Source organism: Podarcis gaigeae (assembly GCF_964106915.1).
Source record: "Podarcis gaigeae genome assembly, chromosome: 8".
NCBI classification, from domain to species: domain Eukaryota; kingdom Metazoa; phylum Chordata; class Lepidosauria; order Squamata; family Lacertidae; genus Podarcis; species Podarcis gaigeae.
The window spans coordinates 32,588,201-32,607,851 of record NC_139684.1 but is presented as its reverse complement, the minus strand read 5'-3'; the positions used below and the strand labels follow the sequence as shown (position 1 = coordinate 32,607,851).

The 19,651-nt window shown below is 42.2% G+C and overlaps 2 protein-coding genes across 11 annotated transcripts in view; one reads left to right on the top strand and one right to left on the bottom strand.

Annotated features, from left to right (window-relative positions):
- Positions 1–4,630, bottom strand: part of PHKB (phosphorylase kinase regulatory subunit beta) — a 135,257-nt gene extending 130,627 nt beyond the window's left edge. For 4 of the 9 annotated variants that reach the window (XM_083750458.1, XM_083750459.1, XM_083750461.1 and 1 more), the window contains exon 1: positions 4,381–4,520. Coding sequence is in view for 3 of the 9 variants with exons in the window: in XM_083750456.1 (XP_083606582.1) it covers positions 4,381–4,606 (226 nt within the window). In the remaining 6 variants the exon portion in view is untranslated. Of the gene's footprint in view, positions 1–4,380 lie in introns of all 9 variants that reach the window. The other 5 variants (XM_083750460.1, XM_083750463.1, XM_083750456.1 and 2 more) reach the window with 4 other exon arrangements.
- Positions 4,631–4,641: 11 nt separating this feature from the next.
- ITFG1 (integrin alpha FG-GAP repeat containing 1) overlaps positions 4,642–19,651 on the top strand; it is a 114,894-nt gene continuing 99,884 nt past the window's right edge. The window contains exons 1-6 of one of the 2 annotated variants that reach the window (XM_083750510.1): positions 4,642–5,081; positions 8,182–8,254; positions 9,317–9,456; positions 10,720–10,777; positions 11,271–11,345; positions 17,950–18,044. In XM_083750510.1, the coding sequence (XP_083606636.1) occupies positions 4,871–5,081; positions 8,182–8,254; positions 9,317–9,456; positions 10,720–10,777; positions 11,271–11,345; positions 17,950–18,044 (652 nt within the window). In that variant the 5' untranslated portion in view covers positions 4,642–4,870. The remainder of the gene's footprint in view (positions 5,082–8,181; positions 8,255–9,316; positions 9,457–10,719; positions 10,778–11,270; positions 11,346–17,949; positions 18,045–19,651) is intronic. The other variant, XR_014567093.1, reaches the window with a different exon arrangement.

Sequence of the window (19,651 nt, the reverse complement as noted above, 5' to 3'; positions counted from 1 at the left end):
AAACAGAAGAACTTTCTGACAGGAAGAGCTGTTCGATAGTGGAGCAGACTCCCACGAGAGGTGGTAGACTCTCCTTCCTTGGAGGTGTTTAAGCAGAGATTAGGTGTATGATCTGTCTCAACCTGTGGGTCCCCAGATGTTGTTGGACTACAACTCCCATCATCCCTGACCACTGGTCATGCTGGCTAGGAATGATGGGAGTTGTAGTCCAACATCTGGGGACCCATAGGTTGAGAAACACTGATCTAGAAGAACTTTCTGACAGTAAGAGCTGTTCGATAGTGGAGCAGACTCCCACGAGAGGTGATGGACTCTCCTTCCTTGGAGGTGTTTAAGCAGAGGTTGGATGTATGATCTGTCTGTCATATATGATCTAGTTGAGATTCCTGCATGCAGGGGGTTGAACTAGATGATCTTTGAGTTCCCTTCCAATTCTACAATTCTTTGATTCTATGAATACACTTTTCCTATTTATTACCATATATTTTTATATGGTCAGCTATTTTTCGTTGATAAACTATTTGGTAAAAAAATGTATTTTTAAAAATGTACTGTGTATTATGCTGGTTAAAATAACTTTTTGCCATACTTGATGGCATTTTTTTAAGGTACTATAGAAAAATGTGGGCCCCAATCCAAAGAAAAGTTTTCACTTGTAATATACTGAGTCAGTAACGGTCAAAAGGTTTGCAACTTTTTAACACAATATCAATGTATTGCCAGGTATTCTTGTGCATAAATTATTGTGCCTATATAAATACTTTTTGACCTCAGCGATGTTTTCAGGACACCCATTAGCATAATTTAAATGATCTGTTTTAAAATTACCAGCAGTTTTCTTCCCTGCACACAATACAATTAAATAATCACAAACTTCTATTTATAATCAAATAAATCCACATCAAAACATGTTTGCAGTTTTTAGAGCTTAAGTTTATACTTGATTTGGCAACACTCCTTTAAGGCAGACTGGGAAACACATTCAGCTCAAAAGATGCAATGTTGAAACACTTTTGAAAAGGCCTGGAAAATGTTTTAAATTCATGCCAGAGCATAATTTCTTAGCAGCCAAAAGCTTCCCAACTCTGAATGTGGATATTTTGTACTGATTAGCTGGTGGGCATATAGTACTTTCAGTGGAAATTTCACATACAGTGTCATGTAAGGTTAAGTCTGGGGTGCAAGTCATTGGTTATAGATCAATTTACACCTGGTCAGGTTTGGCAATGAAAACATATATCCATAAGCATGTATACTGCCATATGAAAGTTAGGTTAGCGTATGTATTGTAGAAAATGTGTGCTCTCTGTGATATTTTCTAACTGCAGTCTGGGCCAGCCAGCCTTAGGATTCAAACAAAACTTTATAGGTCAAATACAAAATGTGAGGGGAGAGAAAGGGTATCTACCTTATTTACTTTTGCTTTAGCACTGAATTTTAAACTATCATTTGTAGAGTCACTATAGCCTATTCTATATTATTTGTCAGGTAAATAATTTAAAAGTCATGTTCTGAAGTGTGTTGTAATGGAACAAGCAAATCAAGGGAACCATAGTAATTGTTCAAGGTAATAGTAATTTAAGAACACATTAATGTTTATTAGCTTGTCTAACACAATGATGTGTGTAGTAAGCTACTTATTTACAATGTGCTCAATAGGACTTTGTTCTGGAAGTGCATGGACCTGGAAGTGATTTGAAATTTAACTATCTAATTAAATGAAATAAGTAGCAAAGTCACTCATCACTGGATAAAGTGAATTTCAAATATCAAGCCCAAATGATAGTCATTTACTGGCCAATTTTATTTGTAGGGATCATCAGTACTACAAAGCAATGGGCATGAGTGGTTGGTGGTCGAAAACTAAGTTTTCTCTTCTCAAGGGAAGGAACTACAAATTTGATACAAGACCTTGATGTGTTCCCATAAAGTTGAGAAACTTGCACAGAAATAAGGCAAGATGCAGCTGAACACATGCAAGAAATTATGCAAGTTACTGAGACCCAACACATGCCTCTGCTAAACTTTCTCTTAAGACTTTTATTAGTGATATTTATAACAGAGCCACAGGGAGAAATATAAACAGGCAACAGCAGAGTTTGCATCTTCAGTGTCAGCCAGAGCTGCTGCCGCCTTTTCAAGTGACTTGCAAAGCTGCCAGATGGAACAAGCAAGACAAAAATAGCTACAAGCTGAGGCAGGGAAAGGTTGTTGATGGACCAGGGAAAGTGAGAACAGTGGGAAACTGAGCATGTAGTGAAAGGAAGAGGAAGGAGGAGGATTTGAGGGTGCTGGAAAAGTTGAGAGGCCAAATCATTGGGGGGGGGGGAGAGAACACAGGGAAAACCATATTATGAGGGTGACAAAGAAAGGACAACTCTGAAGGTAAAGAAAAGTGGGGTGGGTGGAGAGAGATGCTTCAACCTCTGCCTTCAGTTATGCAGGGGAAGAGAAAAAGTTGAAGAGTCTAGGACTTCTAAATTCTGTTGTGCCAGAGTTTCTGTGTCTTCAGCATCTATGTGACAGAAGAGATAAAACTGTGATGCTTTTCCCCATTAGCTCGTCCCCATGTCACTGCATGTGATGATGAGGGAAAGCCACATCTGATGCACTTCTACTTAGCTTGAAGCTCTTGTACAAGACCCTGCCCTTAAAAAACAAGGGAGGGGGAGGTTGTCACCTTTTGTCTTTAAAGGTAGAGGGACCCCTGACCGTTAGGTCCAGTCGCGGACAACTCTGGGCGCTCATCTCACTTTATTGGCCAAGGGAGCCAGCGTACAGCTTCTGGGTCATGTGGCCAGCATGACTAAGCCGCTTCTGGCAAACCAGAGCAGCACACGGAAATGCTGTTTACCTTCCCGCTGGAGCGGTACCTATTTATCTACTTGCACTTTGACGTCCTTTCAAACTGCTAGGTTGGCAGGAGCAGGGACCGAGCAATGGGAGCTCAACCCATTGTGGGGATTTGAACTGCCAACCTCCCAATTGGCAAGCCCTAGGCTCTGTGGTTTAGACCACAGCGCCACCCGCGTCCTTTTGTCTTTAGCCATTGCTTAAATGTGCAACATTACTGGGAGATTATGTTTTATCTCCATGCTGTGAAAACTAAGAGCACCTCTCCTATGAGGAAGAGGCTAAAACATCTGTGTTGTTGTTGTTACAAGCCGTCAGAGGTTTGTAAAAATATGCACATTGTGGAGGAAGTGAGCAAAGTAAAGTTTTTCTCCTCTTATAATACTACAGTTCAGAACAGGCAGATATTAACTGCCACAAGATGTGATAGCCCCTGTCTTAGAAGACTTAAAGTGAGATTAGAAAAAGCTATGGAGAATGAGTTTAATCAACAGTCATTGACCATAACAGCTAACTCAGACAGGGGACTACTAGATATCATTCAGGTGGGAAGAGAAAGGGAGGGCTGTTTCCTTCATGGCCTGCTTGTGGGCTTCTTAGAACAAGACTGTGTCCCTTACAGCATGCTTCCAGAAAACAAAGTGCGTAAGATGGCAACCATGCTGAGCATATTGACTCAGATAAGTATGTACCACTGAGTTTCGTGAGCTCTTAACATGACTTACTTTTGAGTAAGCATGCAGCAGATTAAACAGTGCATTAAACTGGATAGTGACCTTCACCTGATTCAGCAGGTCCCTTTTACTTTAGGAGAAAGGCCTTCATCCTTCTTTCAGTGGCAGAGCACCTATTTTTCAGGCAGGCGTTCCTGATTCAATCCCTACCAACTCCAGAGAAGACTAGAAAAGACTCCTGCCTAAAAGCCTGAATATCTGCTGCGGGTCAGAGCAGTCCAGGAGCGAGGAACCTGTGGCCCTCAGATGTTGCTGGGTGACAAACACCTATCAGCTTCTCACCCTCACCACCACCACCACCCAGGCCTAACCGAAAACTATGGATGTTGCAGCCCAGCAACATGTCGTGGGGCGCAAGTTCCCCCACCACTAGAGTAGCAACTCTGAGCCAAGAGGGTTTGTCTCAGCGATGGGCATCTTCTTAGGCACGGAACCTCCACATTCAGGGGTAGTATAGCTGCAAATGCCAGGCCCTGAGGGCAGGTGCTCTGCCTCTGCCTCCCTGCTTGGTGAGGTTCCTGTCCCGCAGACATCTGGCTGGGATGTCCGCCGTTGGAAACAGAGCGCTGGGTTAGTTGAGGCGAGGGAGAAGGAAAAGAGAAAGGCAAGGGCCGAGGAGAAGGAAGAAGCAGCGGGGGCAGGGAAGGGAGCCAGGGCAGCGGGGTGGGTGAGGCGGGTGGGCGGCAGTCCAGTCAAGCGACACCCGCCGCCCTCACAGCCTCAGGCACAACAAGCGCGGTTCCCCTTCCCCCTGAGGAGGCGAAAGGGCAGGCGAGGGGGGCAGAGGTCAGACCTGAACGCTTGGAGCGGGCCCTCAGCTCCAGCACTTTCCAGCTCACGTCGGCCAGAGCGGACGCCATGGCGAAGGGAGGACCGGCGGCGGCGGCCGAGCCGTCAGAGGAAGCCTCGGAGCTCGGCTCTGGCGCTCGCCTCACAGACCCGGACTCTCCCTTCCCCCGCCCCAGGCAGGCGGTTGAGCGGTTGCCCGGCCTGGCCGTAAACGCGTCCTTGCGGCGCATGCGGGCTGAAGGGCGCGCGGGCCGTGAAGAAGGGAGCGGGCGCGACGTTGTCGTAAAGCGAACCCGGAAGCCGGTCGGGATTGTGACAGGCGCGCCCCCTCCACCCTCTCGCTTCGCGGTGGTTCTTCTCTCTCTCCCCCCCCCCCCCGCTTCCTGACATTCCTCGCCTCAGCGGATGGGGCTGTAAGTGATGTTGGTGGTCGCGGTGGCAAGGAGGAGGAGGACCCAGTTTGTTGGCGCTGCTGCTGCCGCTGCCCGTGCGCGATGAGGGCTCCCTGCTGCCGCCGCCCGCGGAGGGGCCTCCCGTTCCCCCTCTTCCTCCTCTTCCTCTCGTCCCTCCTGGTAGGAGCGAGGCCCGGCTGGGCCCTGCAGAATGTCACGTCCCAGCTCTTCGGGAACCAGGCCTACGGGACGCTGGCCGCCTTCGGGGACTTCAACTCCGACAAGCAGACGGACCTTTTCGTGCTGAGGGGAGGTGAGGAGGGAGGCGAGGCGGGAGGGCGGACCTTAGCTGGGTCGGGGTGGGCTTGACATCAACATTATCCTCATCTTCTTCATCATCCGTTTATTTGTATGCCAATTCTCCACAGCTGTGTTTACAGCATCCCTCGTGCAACACACCACATAAATATCTTCTTTATTTATCTGTTACTTCATAAAATTTATACACTACAGTACTTGATTGCCAAAACAAAACAAAATCACAGAGCGATTGACAAAAGAGGGTAAGACCACGGTATTATCAGCAGCAACTGCTTTTAAAACATTCAAAAAAGCAATGACACGTCATTTACTTGTTATATTATGAACAATTGGAAGTAATCGTGAAGTCAGTAAATACAGAAGAGAAATGCATATAAGTTAACCTGATTGAACAGCTTGGACTGAAGCAGGAGAGAGAATTATACCCAACATGAATGGGAACAAAATGGTAGTACACAAAACTTTTTTGGGTGGGGGTTAATTACTATTCCCAAAGGATGTTTCGCAGAAACTAATCGCAATGAACTTTTATACAGTACACTGTATGGTAGAGATATTGCCCAGCTTTCAGCTATGTCTCCTTTCTCCATTAGTGGCCCACCTCTCACCTGGGGAGGCAAAGGACCTGGGGGTGGGGTGGTGTTGGACCCAGGCAAGTGGCAAGTAGATTAATCAGTTGCAATGGATCTGCCAAAAGAATGGTGAAGGGTTGTTTACATTGTTAGTTCTGATCACAGACCAACTGAAATGAATGGGCATAGCTAAGTTTTGTTTCTTTTTAAACAATTTATATACCACTTGATTGTTTTACAGACATTTGACGACCGTATAAAATAGAACATATAGGTAGAGTTAGGTGCATTCATTTCAATAGGTTTACTCTGACTAGAGCCAAGTAGAGCATGGCTTGAGCAGCCCCATGTCTGCCAATTGTGGAAATGAAGTGAATTCGGTGTTTACAAAAGGAGTGTTAGCTTTAGGGTGGAAAGCTCTGAGCTGGTGAAAGAAACCTGTTGCTGTTTATTGGTCCTCATGCATGCCACGCCCTAATGACTCAATACAACTCACATGTCTGCAGCATGCCTCAGACTTGGTAGTTGATTCCAGACTAAATGACAATTCATAGAAGTAGTTGGGGTGGGCTTTTGTTGTATACTGAAGCCCAGCAGCATGGTTAGAGCAACTTTTCTGCCCAGAATTCTGTAAGTTTCATAGGTTTTCTTGTTCTGTGTAAATTCATATAAATTCATAGCAGGCAATTGTCTTTGTAGTGATAAAGAACAAGATTTGTCAAGATATGTCTCTGTTACCCTTGTAACTGATAAGAAACATATTGAAATGGGAAACTGCATAACACAAGATAAGATTCATAATGCCCAGATAAAGAAAGATGTGACTTTGAAGAGGTTCAGTTGTTAAGCCAAACTCACTTTTCTTCACATGCAGCAGTTACCTCTTTTTAGGCAAACCATAGCTTACAGTTTTGCGTTAACCAGAACACTATGGTTTGTGCTTGCCCTGCAACAAGAATTGAAACCCATGATATTTTTCAATTCATAGTTTTCTTTTTGAGGCAAAACAAAAGTCAAATTTTTAGGGGAACCATGAAAGGAGGGAGGGAAACCATTTATGAAATGAGTGGGAGTAGGGAGCATGTTGACCTGAGCATGTAGACCAATTAGACGTGTTCATGTAAAGACAAAGTATGATTTAGACATGGGGTGTGTGTGTGTGTGTATCTCACTATAGTGCAACAGTGGTTTTCAAACTTTGTTCCAGGGAACCTAGGGCTTACTCAGTGAGAAGTTTAGTAATGCTGAACAAGGTTCCCTGGAAAAGTTTGTTCATCATTACTTATATTTTCTTGCAGCATTCATGGGAGTGCTAGGTCTGTTCTAGGGGCACTCTCCCACTTTGTATAGAGAAAGAGTGAAAGTCTAGCAGAGCTGGCAGTGTGTCTTGTGAACTGTGTGTGTGTGCACGCGTGTGTACACTTACCCTAGAAAGTTATGTAAAGCATAGGACACTTACTCTAGGGCTCCTTAAGTCTACTCCACTTCACTGTGGGGAGGAGTTGTGGTGGACCACATGGCAACCCACTCTCCTCTGGGGGCTGGGGATGAAGTCCCGTGTTGCCCAGGGTATCCTGGCCATGTCATTGTCCAGCCAGCCAATCCGGTGGCTGGGGGTCGTGGCTGGGACCATTTAAGCTGAGGCGTGAGCCAAAGGGCTTCCTCTTGGCTTGCTTCTTCAAACTCCTGCCCTCCCTCCCTGTTTTCAGGTTTCTTTTTCATTCGCCTTGCTATGGACCTCGGTTGGTCACCATTGAGGGGCCTGGTAGGATTTTTTCCACTTTGCAAAATTGGCATGGGGCCATTTGGTTTTCACCTACCTTGTAGCAATCGTCACAACTTTGTAAGGTTTTGTGGTTAGGCATTGTTTGACCTTATGATGGGGAAGGGGAGGTGTGGCCATCATCTGCCCTTCCAAGCTTAAGGGTATTCCGTTAAAGGAATCTGGGGGGATGAATCTTGTCCAAAGCCTGGGGCAGGGCTAGGGCCATGACATGACCCCACCGGGAACATCTGGAGGAGCTCAAATTGGTCTGCATCAACGGGGCTCCCCTTTTTGGTGGTTTACCCTTACCAGACTTCCTGCACAATGGGCAGGAGTCAGATATAGTCGGGGCCATTCAGTGCCTAAGCCAATACCGCTCACAGTCTGTAATCAATAAAGTTGTGGCCAAAATTTGCCCAGTAACATTAACGTAATGTCTGTGTCCTGGTGTCTTATTCTTTACGAGGTGGTGGTTGCAGGGTCTAGACCAGTGTTTCCCAACCTTGTGCCTCCAGATGTTTTTGGCCTACAACTCCCATCATCCCTGACCACTGGTCTTGCTAGCTAGGGATGATGGGAGTTGTAGGCCAAAAACATCTGGAGGCACAAGGTTGGGAAACACTGGTCTAGACACGCAACAGATGAGTTATTGGGGAACAGGTTTCCCAGAGGGTCATTCAAAAACCATGTACTACATGACACCTCCTGATATGTTTTTATTTTCGACTACAGTCATGTTTTTCTTTGGTTTTCAGATGGTGAATTAAATATTTTCCTGGCAGACCAAAAAGAACCCTATTTTAAGCCCAAAGTCAAATTATTATTAACGTAAGTATCTCTTTATAAGGTATGTTAAATACATCTGATATATAGCAGATTGAATTCTGTTCTCATCCCATCAGAACAGGCATAAGCCTTTCCAGAAGGCTGTTGTGTGCTGTTTGTTATAACTGTCTGATTGCTGAACTTAAATGAACTGTCCAAATGCTGAATTTATTTACCATGGGACTTAAGTCTGAAGTTTGTGGCTTGTGGTTTTGTGATTTGCACATAGGAAACTTGTGGTAACCTGATATGTGATAACCTTCATAATTAGTGGCTTGTAGACTAGAAATGACGCTTTACATTCAGAATTGGGGAGAGCAATCCTGAACATGTTTGTTATGGAAATTACTGTCCAATAAGTTTGTTTAGGATTGCAGTTTTGAATACTGGCATTGCCATTAGTTTGTGAAAAATTACTGAGAAAATATTACACTTCTTTCTTATGCTACAGACAAGGGCATGTTTAATTTTTCATCATTTTAAACCCAGCTGAAGCATTTTTTGTGGGGGAGGGCCTTTGGGGAACTTATTCTAGGAATGCCTCTTATCTCCTTGTGTGTGACACGTAGAAAAGAATCCTGGGCACCACCAAGTGTTACTCAGGGGATCATTCTTGGTTGGTACAGGAACTGGAAAGACCCTGTTCAAATGTGAGCCAAGGTAGAGACACTGGCTCCATTGGTAGACTTTGGAATGGATGTTAGCCCTGCCATTTGCCTAATGTATGCCATAATAAACGTTCTATTTATCTTTCAAAAGCTTTATTATGACAGTCCTTCTTTTCCGCTCGCTCCTTCTCTGTCCAGGGTTTCACCTTTGAGTCTATATTCTATGTGGAAGCAATTTATTAAGCCCTATTTTAAAAGCATGAAATAGATTCAGCAGTTGGAAACACCTCAAGAGTTTTGTGGGCAGAATATAGAGAATGATATAAGCTCAAATATTGTGCTGCATTAGAAGAGGAATTATGTGCAAGAATTATGTGCAAATCACTGTTAAAGAAAGCATGATTGTTTGCAATCACGCACAAAGTAATTAACAATACTTTACCTTTTTTAATTTTAGAAATGTGGTGATAACCAGTGTGGTTCCTGGTGATTATGACGGTGATTCACAAATGGATGTCCTCCTGACAACTCGTCCTCAAAAACAACCTAACGCTGACCTATCAGTTTTAATTTTCTGGGGAAATAATCAAACTTTAGGTAGGCAATACCATTTTAAAATTTCTAGAAAGTGATCATCAAGTTCAGTCCTGAAGGATGTCTAGCCATTGCCCTGTTCACATGTATGAAGAGGGGGTTGGAGAGTTAGTGTCATACTTGCTCATGCCACCATTGACTTCCATGTGTTCAAGGGCCCTATGGGTACAGTACCTTCACACATGGGTAAGGGCCATGGGTCAATAGTAGAGCACATCTAAAAGGGTCCAGGTCCAGGTCCCAGGCATTTCCAAGTAGGACAGGGAAAATCCACTACCTGAAACCCTGGATAGATAGACAGACAGATTGTCTGGTTTGATATAAGGCAGCTTCCTATGTTCACACATACACCACTATTGTTTTGGGGTAGAGTGAATATGCCTAGTTCAAATCTGTCCTTTCTAGGCACACAGTCAATAGACAACGATTTTATGACTTCCTTTACTCTGTAATGTAGCAATAATAATGCCTCATAAGGGTTCACGTAATGGATATTGATACACGATTAGACTGTTGGGATATATGTTCAAATAATGTGTGGAGCCAGATCCTCACACGGTCTCTGTCTCATACCTTCATGCACGCACACACTCAGACTGCTATCTATGGAAACAAAGGGCATATATTTAATTCTTAGCAACTGCACTCCTGTTTCTCCTTCTAAGGACATTGTAAAAAAAAAAATCTGGTAACTTTTAGAGGGGGAGAAAAATCCTCTCTAACACTTTCTTTTGTGACTGCACAAAAAGCAAAAGGGACTCCTTAATCCCAGCAGAAGAATGCAAATAATGTCAGTGCACAACTGGACAGCAAGTACTGCCTTAACAACTATTCAGAGCCGCAAAATGTAGCTGCATCCAGAAAATTGTGTGGATGCAGTTATAAAATCTATGAACAGTTCTTGCATATTTGCAAGGAACACAAGTCTATGTCTCCGCTTTCATATACTCCTCTCTGATTTGATCTGGCAGCGTATCTTCTTCTCGAGAAAGAAACTGCAGATGCTCAGTTTGCATGACATCAAAACTCTTTTCCCACTCAGCAGCTCCCCATGGGCAGGAGGAGACCCAGAAGGCTGGATTAAGTCCTGTGGGCCAAGGGGTTCCCCATTCCGGGTTTAGTGCTACATGCACATCAGCTCATTAAAAAGTGTTAATTTAAATGAACTGTATTAATAGTCAGCCCACAGAATTAAATCAGAATGCTTGAAATACTTAGCAGTTGAGAGAACCGAGGTTAACAACTGTATTTTTTCTTTCTTTTCAGATGTAAATCGTAAGTTTGTATTAAATAAAACATTTCATGATGAGCCACTAATCATGGAGTAAGTATATGTTCATTATTATGAGAAGAGTTTACAACTGTAAATTAGAATAAAACAGAGAAAATATAGTTGACTCTCTGTGCAGTGTCCACTCTGAAATAAACTCAATTGAGTTCAGTGGGACTTTTTCCCAGGAAAGGATATATAGGATTGCAGTGTAAATGTACTAATCATTTAAAATGTGGTATTTAGCCAACCTCTGTTCTTCAGATTTTAAGAAAGGGCTGTAGCTCAATGGCAGAACACCTGCTTTGCATGCAGAATGTCCCAATTCAATTGGCTGCATCTCCAGGTAAAGAGATGCCTTTGTCTGAATGTGGACAATACAGAGCTTGATGGATCAGTGACCTGATTTGCTATAAGACAGCTTCATATTTTTCTAAGCTTCTGCATACATTTGGGGAAGCAGCAGTATTAAACTTAGAGGAGGAGGAATTGTCCTATTATTGACAGAGCAGCTGGAAAGTTCAACTTATCATTGTTGCTCCTGCAGTTTCAATGGTGACTTAATTCCTGATGTATTTGGAGCTACAAGTGATTCTGACAAGCCACAGGTACTACTTGGCAGGTAAGCTGAATTCATTTATTACCTTTTGAAAAGATGCATTGTTGAGTCATAAGTTTCTGTCTTACAGTATTGGTGTCATAAATCCTCCTGCTGTGACAGAATTTTGGGCTTGCACTGAGCTGAGCTTTAGATATGCATTTGGTACTAGAGCTTACAGGGAGGTAGAATTCGGTGTATAATTGCCTCTGTAGACACACCAGCCTGATTTGCACATAACACTTGGTGCATATGAGAAAATATCCTGACTCCCAGAGGGGAGATTGCGGACACTTTGCTCCTTCCAAGTCATTTGCCACTGAGCTGATCCATGGTTTGGCTTAGCATGCTGTCTGAACCTCAGCTTGTGGTTTAGCACTCTCTAGACAAACCATGTGCCATAAGTCATAGGACAGATCTTGGTTACATCTTATGGTTTGTCTGGAGAGAGCAAAGCCAAACCACAACTTTTTACAGCACAATGTGACAGCAAATTGAGTGATGGGGAGCAAGGCGGTCGTATTCTCCTCTCTGGAAGCCTGCATGTTTGCTCATTCACACTGAGTAATGGTTTGGCATAGCATTACATACCAACATTTATGTGTGCTTCATCACATTTTGGCATCTTTATCGCTTGTCCTGTATCATGACCGAAAAGGAGGCCTTGTAAGTGATTGAGAGCAGATTATGTGCTCTCTGATACAAATCCCTACTTTCCTTCTCTTGTGGACTCCCAAAGGCATTTGACTGACTACTGAGGGAAGAGAATGCTGGACTAGACAGGAGTTTGGTCTGATCCAACAAGACTATTCTTACACGGTTTGTTTAAGCAGTAGTTAAGAATTACTTCTGCACTATGATGCTTGCCATTGTTAGTTTCACACTTAATCAGGATTTGCAAATGAGCTTTAAGCAATGGTTTCAGATCCTTGTAAAAGGACTCTAACATAAATGATAATATAACGGTGTGGATGGTGGTGTTAAACCATGGTCGATGCAAACAAGAGCTTGGAGGGAAATTTTGTGCTGAAAATGTGGAAGGGTGCATGACTTTTTACGTGCTGATATTTCAGCTCTAGCTGCTGTGTTTCTTTTTATTTATCAAATCAATTTTACAAAACACTATAAATGCAAAATTACCAATATTAACAAATTATGAACACAAATGTCTGTTATTCAGAATAATATCTAAGCCTATACATTTTCCCATTAAAATTGAATTGTTAGTTTACTCGAAGCTTATTAAACAAAGTAGATTCTACATCTGACGGCTGTGTTTCTTTACAATACTGCAATGGAACAAGTCTGTGATGGTTGGTCACTAGGAACAATAGAGAAAAGTATGGCAGGATGGAAAGAAGCCTATTGTAGAAGCTTGGTGCGAGCTGACTTGTTGTGCTTGTGCTTCTGTTGACGCTTGTGCTTACCAAGATAAGGCAATAATTGATATGGCTGGAGCTGTTGGGAGTTGAGTTGCAGGTTCCTTCCTCCTGTTGTTAGAGGAAATCATCTTAGAAGAGGCATCCTTTCCTGTTTCTGAGAGAAGGGATGATGCCTCTTTTTAGGAGTACTGTATATTTGCTATCTATTATGTTGCTAGAAATCATCCTTTTAATAGTAATTTTAAAAATCAGTTGGGTAATAAGTTGCGGCTCTATTTGAAAATCAAATAGGGCCATGTGTCTTATTTTTTACATTTTTTACATGTGCTCCTCTTTTCTAAATCAGGTTATTAAATAAATTAATCCACACGATCAATTGTTTAATGTTTCCATCGTTTTAGAGGTATATATGAACACTAGGGGCTGCTGCGCCTTTGCTAACTGCCCTTCCCCACCACCTGACCAAACCCCTCCACACACAGCTCGCTCCATTCCCCATACCATTTTAAAGGAGGGAGGAAGCATATCACAGAGTAACTTACTAAACTTCTATGTGAAGCACCTTTCCCTGTGTGTTAAACCTTGCTGTAGGTGCCTTTAACAAAGCAGGGTGGTGCTTCACAGCCCCTCCTCCTCCATTAAACAGCTCTCCTGAGCCACTTGCCACCCATACTACTTACTTGCTCACCTGCCTCCCATTTGTCATGCTGCAGTTGTGGCTGCCTATGCATTGAACCAAAGGCAAACTATTCTGGAAGCTCTGCAAATGCCATTTTAGTAATCAATATATATATATTTTTAATAAATATTTATTGAGATTTTTTGAATACAATGCATAAATAATAAACAGAATTACTTATATCATGACATAATTTCATCACTTCTTTGAACTCCCTCACGTCTCCCGCTCCCACTTACATCGTTATAAAGTTTTTCAAGCAAATTATCATCTTGTTTACAACCTTATATCCGCTCATTTAAATAGAGTCTAGCAGTTCTCCAAAAAATTCATATTTTCGTTAATCTCACTTATCATCAAATTCCAATCTAATTCCGTGGTAGGCAGTTATTTATGATCAAGCATCCTTCTTAACATTCAACCAGATTACAATGTTTTTGTAAATAAATCTTGAATTCAACATTTTAGTAGTCAATATAATCCCACAATTAATAGGTAGTTGTTGTAACAATGAGCTCAGATATGCTTATATTCACTTGCTTTGGTATAGGCTAATTGACTTGTTTTGAAGCTATCCATATCTGTGAGCTTGGGGTGCTGGGCTCTGAGCACAGAAAGGGGAACTATCTGTTGCCACCTATGCCCTTATCTGGTCAGGTGAAGTCATGGGAAGTCCTGGACAAAGTGGTGTTTGCTGCTTTGTGTATAAAGAACATAGGAACATTTACTTGGGCATGGACAAACCATCTCCTTGATGCGATGCCCTGTAAATGCTGGGAGACATGGCAGGCTGATTTACTGTAAGTCTAGACCAGGACTCAGCAAACTTTTTCAGCAGGGGGTCAGTCCACTGTCCTTCAGACCTTGTGGGGGGCCAGACTATATTTGGGGGGGCGGGGGGAGATGAACGAATTCCTATGCCCCGCAAATAACCAGGAGATGCAATTTAAATAAAAGAACACATTCTACTCATGTAAAAACACCAGGCAGGCCCCACAAATAACCCAGAGATGCATTTTAAATAAAAGGACATATTCTACTCATGTAAAAACACGCTGATTCCCGGTCTGTCTGCAAGTCGGATTTAGAAGGCAGTTGGGCCGGATCCAGCCCCTGGGCCTTAGTTTGCCTACCCATGGTCTAGACCTTTCTTTTAATGAAGCACTAGAACTAATTGTTCTGGTGTTTTTGACATCCTTCTTTGGTATCCCTGCACCCAGCCACTCCCACGAGCTCTTTGGGCTTAATGGATCAGGGCAGCCTGTCGGTGGCTGTGCGAACTGCGGAGTATGATGACAGGCTTACATTTTTATGTATGTAGGAAGATAGACATATGGAAGGGTACTGAGTGCAGAATAAATCCAGGTGTCTGAAGCCTTTGACAGATGTTTCAGTTTTATATGTAATCAATGGTGATGCTCATCAGCTCTAAAGGAAATGGTTTGTTGTGAAGTGTTTTGCACTTCCCTGGGGCTTTTTAGCTATTGTGTCAAGAGAAGCGCATTAGACCCAGAGAAGTCAATCAGATTATGCCACTGTTTCCATAGAAACAGTACATCAGTTTTTCTAACTTGTTTCCCCAGGCACTTAAATGTTTTAATTAAGAAACCTATTTGTATCATTCAGGCTAAGAGTACTGCTCTTCAATAAAAAGGTAAAATATTCCCTCATTTAGGTAAATCACCCAGTAATTTAATATATCTATATTAGGATAACTAGATGGATTGTTGTCCTTTTCCTGTTTTTAAGACTTGATTTTTTCATCTCAGAAATCAGTTTTTGACAGGGCAAATTATTTTGTACTATGAAAACAGAAACAGTGTTTAGATGTTGAAATCATTTTAAGTGTCTAGGGGGAAGTTCTTCTGCCCTTCTGAGATAGTTTTATGGCCATTAATCTCTTTCATTTTTATCAAGATGACTTCTGTTTAAAAACTGTGACTTATGGAACAAAGCCTGCACATTCCTCAAGGGTGTGGATGACAGCAACCATAACCTTGCAATGATTGTGTTGGAAGATTTTATCAGCTTTTGAACAAAAAAGTCTCCTTGCTCTTCCTCCCCCCCCCCCCCCATCCCCAGTGAGGGGAAATAGTTTTAGTAGAAAGTAGCGTGGTTGTTAGAAATAAAAGGTTGAATATTATGGATCACATTATAATAAATTCCTCACAGTGTGTGAAGAGCACAACTCTCCTTTGCATTTCATGCTTTGTCTTTTAAGGGGGGAAGTGTATAAGTTCATAGGGAACTTCTGACGAAATTAATGCAGACTTATCAAGGATGGTGTCTTTATCCATTTGGAAATGGAAACATGTGTCTGTCAAATGTAGAGGACATTTTTGGGAAATGTACTTGGACAGCAGTAGGTGCAAAATATGAACAATAGAACTAATAAGTATGGAATAAAGAAGGGGGGAATAATATATTTCATCCTCTTCCCACTAGGCATGTAGTCGGTTTGCTGTTTGCAATTTGCTGACTTGTCTCCTTAGAGAAGGGTAGCCAAAATGGTACACTCCAGATGCTTTTGGACTGCAACTCCCATCAGTCGTGGGAACTCATGGGAGTTGAAGACCAACAACACCTGGAGGGCACCACTTGGTTACCGCTGCCTTTTTAAGGATTCCCTATAAGCCTTGACTGACATGGAGAAGCCAAAACTGTGTTGTATTTTTAAAAAACAAAAAGCAAAAACACTACATCTCTATGTTGCCCTTCCTTCAACAAGCTCAGAAGGATGTGCCTTTGATATGTAAGGATGGCTTAAGCTGAGATAGAGTAACTTGCTCACGGTCAAGCAGGCTTCATGGTTAAGTTTGAACATGTGTCTCCCTGAAGCTAAATCAGACAGGCACTCACCTGTCCTGAAGTGTTCATGTTGATGCTGTGGATCATCAAAGTTGTTTCCAGTGTGGTATGTGTCCCTTAGGATTAGGACTGTGTGGCCCTCCAGATGTTGTTGGACTACAGTTCCCATCATTCCTGGCCCTCGGTCATGCTGTCTGGGACTGATGGGTGTGGTAGTTCCAGAACACCTGGAGGGCCACAGGTTCCCCAGACCTACCCTAAATGAGGAAATAGGTAATGTTGGCCTGTTCCTACTCGCAACTAGCAGTTTCTTTAATTTATTTTCACCTCCAAATACCTCAAGCAAAGAAGTCAAATTCAATTGAGCTCTTATCATCAAAGGACAGCCTGACTGGGATTTTGTGTGTGTTTTTATTTTTTATAAGCCATTAATTTTCAGTTTCTTGCAATGAGTAGGCTTCTGCTTATAAGGGCTGAAGGTTAAATTCTGAGACAAGAAAGGGGCATCGGTTTAAGTAAGAGCGAAGACTTTGAAGGAATAAAGTATCTTAAGCCAAATCTTCTTAAAGAATACCTAATCATTGGATGAACTAGTCAGAGGTTCAGCAGGAGCAACAGCAATACCAATTAAGTATGTTTAGGCAACTGTTTGGAAGTAAAAAAAGCTCCCCACCCAGTAACTGACTTAGAGAGATTTCACATAAGCTTTCTTTCTCATTCCTGTTCCAGAGTGCCTTGTGTTATGCAGTTATAGCTATTCTGCATGATCTAAAAATCGCGTTCTTCAAATGTATAGAATACATTTTCACTATTTGTCTGCTCGCTTAGTCATTCTCACAGAGGCAGAATCTTGGGTATAGTTGTCTGGCTGAGTTCCCAGCTGTGTGTGCCATGGTACTATCAACCTTATTTGAGATTCCATTTATTTGTTGCTTGGAAATGTTCCTATGAATATGCAGAATACAGGCAAATAAGTATGAAACTGAACAAAAACAAAAATCCTAACCATTGTCACTCAGTGTAAATCAAAATATGGGGAGAGAGGAGATAGTGGTAATGCAAAGATCTTTTGGTTAGCAAGTTACAATATTGGGGATGATCGGTGGAATACTAAACAGAGGGAAGACATAGCGTTCTGGGCACTACCATTTGAAATTGTTGGCTGGCTTAATTCAAGACAAATTGGCCCATTGGTTTAGCTAGCTTTGGGGAAACAGGGGCTAATTAAAAGCTTAAGATGACAAAATAGGAACATCATATTCCAGAAAATCGACAGCAGATTAGCCCAACAAGCAAGGTCATTGTTAAAAGCATTAACCACAAGGCAAGGTAACAACTCTGTAATGGGAGAGTGATCTTTCCTCTTCTGGAAAATAGAAGTATTATGAATGCAAGTAATGTTTACTCAGATCAAACGTAAGGCAGTGTTAGTCCTTTGAAATGGTATTGTGTTTTTCTGTCCTCTTACTTTGTTCTTCCATTTGAATGAACTGTGTCAAAACAGCATGAGATTCATTGCATTTTGAAGGCTACCAGGTACATATATTGTAGCATAAGCTCTTTGTCGGTAAAGCCTGCTTTCTCAATTTCATGAAATGATCGCCTGAGTATGTATAAACCTAGAGGTTGCTCTCTCTTGCACACATATTATATAACTGAAGTCAAATCAGTTATGTGCAAGTGGTTGAATGCCAACATTGATGATCTTCAGGTGTTAACCTTGTTATTAAAACTAACTGTTAACAATTTCCCTTCATAGGAATTTATCATGGCACATAGCTCTGGACACACAGAAGAAGTTGTACACACCTCACTCCCATGCATTCATTGATCTGAATAATGATTTCACTGCAGGTGAGTCACTACTTTTGAAATACCTTTTAAGTTCAGTTTGGCATTACATCTACAAGCAATTAAACTGAACATTAAGCAATTGCATATGCGTTGTGAATTTCCAAGGCTGAGTGGCGTCCAGGACTCAGATCCAACAATGTTTTTTTCCACGCTGAGAAAAAGAGTTTTTCTCAGGAAGAGGAGAAAAGAATCCAAAACTTAACAGGTTATTCTGTGTCTATGGGAGTCCTATAAGAAAAGCTCCTTTTAGACAAAAGGGGGGCGGGCAGTAAAAAACAGTGCTTGAATTATAGGACAGCATTTTGTTATGGCCCTGTCTTCATAATATTTCTCTGTCATAGGAGCCAACTCCTAGGAGCCATGGGGGCTTCGGCCCCCACAATAAAATATTTGAGAGGGCAGGGGCCCCCATAGTTGACAGGCATTGCTATTCAAATGTTGTGCATGTACCTCATGTGATCAGTTATGCAGGGTGGGGCTTACCTGCCCCCCCCAAATATATATTTTATTCAAGTTGGCACCCCTGCTCTCTGTGCCTGACTGAGGAGCGCAGTCAGGTCTGTAGCTCTCCATCGCTTTGTTTGCACAGGATGTCTGTTCAGAAACATCCATGCTCAGTGCTTTAATGACAAGAGAATCAGAAGGTGTATTCCCTGCTTCACTTTTGAATGCCCCCTTAACCTTCTAAAAATAGTGCCTAACTTTGTAGAGGGTATTATTTGGCACCCGCAGCACTTTGACCAATATAGAAATAGCAACACCCCGGTTTTTAATAATAAAAAAAACACTGTTTAGAGCTATAAGTGCATTGCACTTTCCAAAGTATAGAAGGACAGGTACAGCCTCAAAGAGTTTGCCAGCTAAAATTCTACAAGAGAGGAGCCAACAGAAGAACAGAAGCCTTTCTATTGTTGCTTAATTTATTCTTTCATAGTTTAGCTTCTTGTGTTCTTTCTCTTTCCTACTTTTAGTCTAGGATTTTTTAAAATGATGGATTATTGTTTTATACTCATTTTTATGCTTTAGTTGATCTTTTTTTGGAAGGAAAGAGCGGGGTGTAAATTTTTGCATAAATAAATGCAAATTACATTTCAGTTATATGTATTCAGGTTGAGTAGGAGCAGTGTGATACAAATAAATGCAAATTACATTTCAGTTACGTGTACTCAGGTTGAGTAGGAGCCGTGTGATACAGGGACTACAGGCAATGTCCCAAATATTGCATTGAAAATGTGGGATTTGAGAAGGGATTTAAAAAGATTAACAGTGCAAACCTATGCTTGGGTTCAATGGGACTTATCCTAAGGTAAGCGGGTATGAGATGGTAACCTAAACTTGGATTGTAAGGGACACAGTAGGAATGGGGAACTTGGTGCACTCCAGATGTTACTGGACTACAGCTCCCATCATCACTTACCATTGGCCAAACTGGGTAGGGCTGATGGGAGCTAGAAGTTCAGGAACATCTGGAGCACCACAGATTCTTCATCTCTGTGAAAGAGGAGGACAACTAAGAAGGGATGCGAATGATCTGTGCCTTGCATGTAAAGAACACGCTGTTTATTTTTGCAACAGATGTAGCCAAAATAGTCACGCCAGCTAAACTA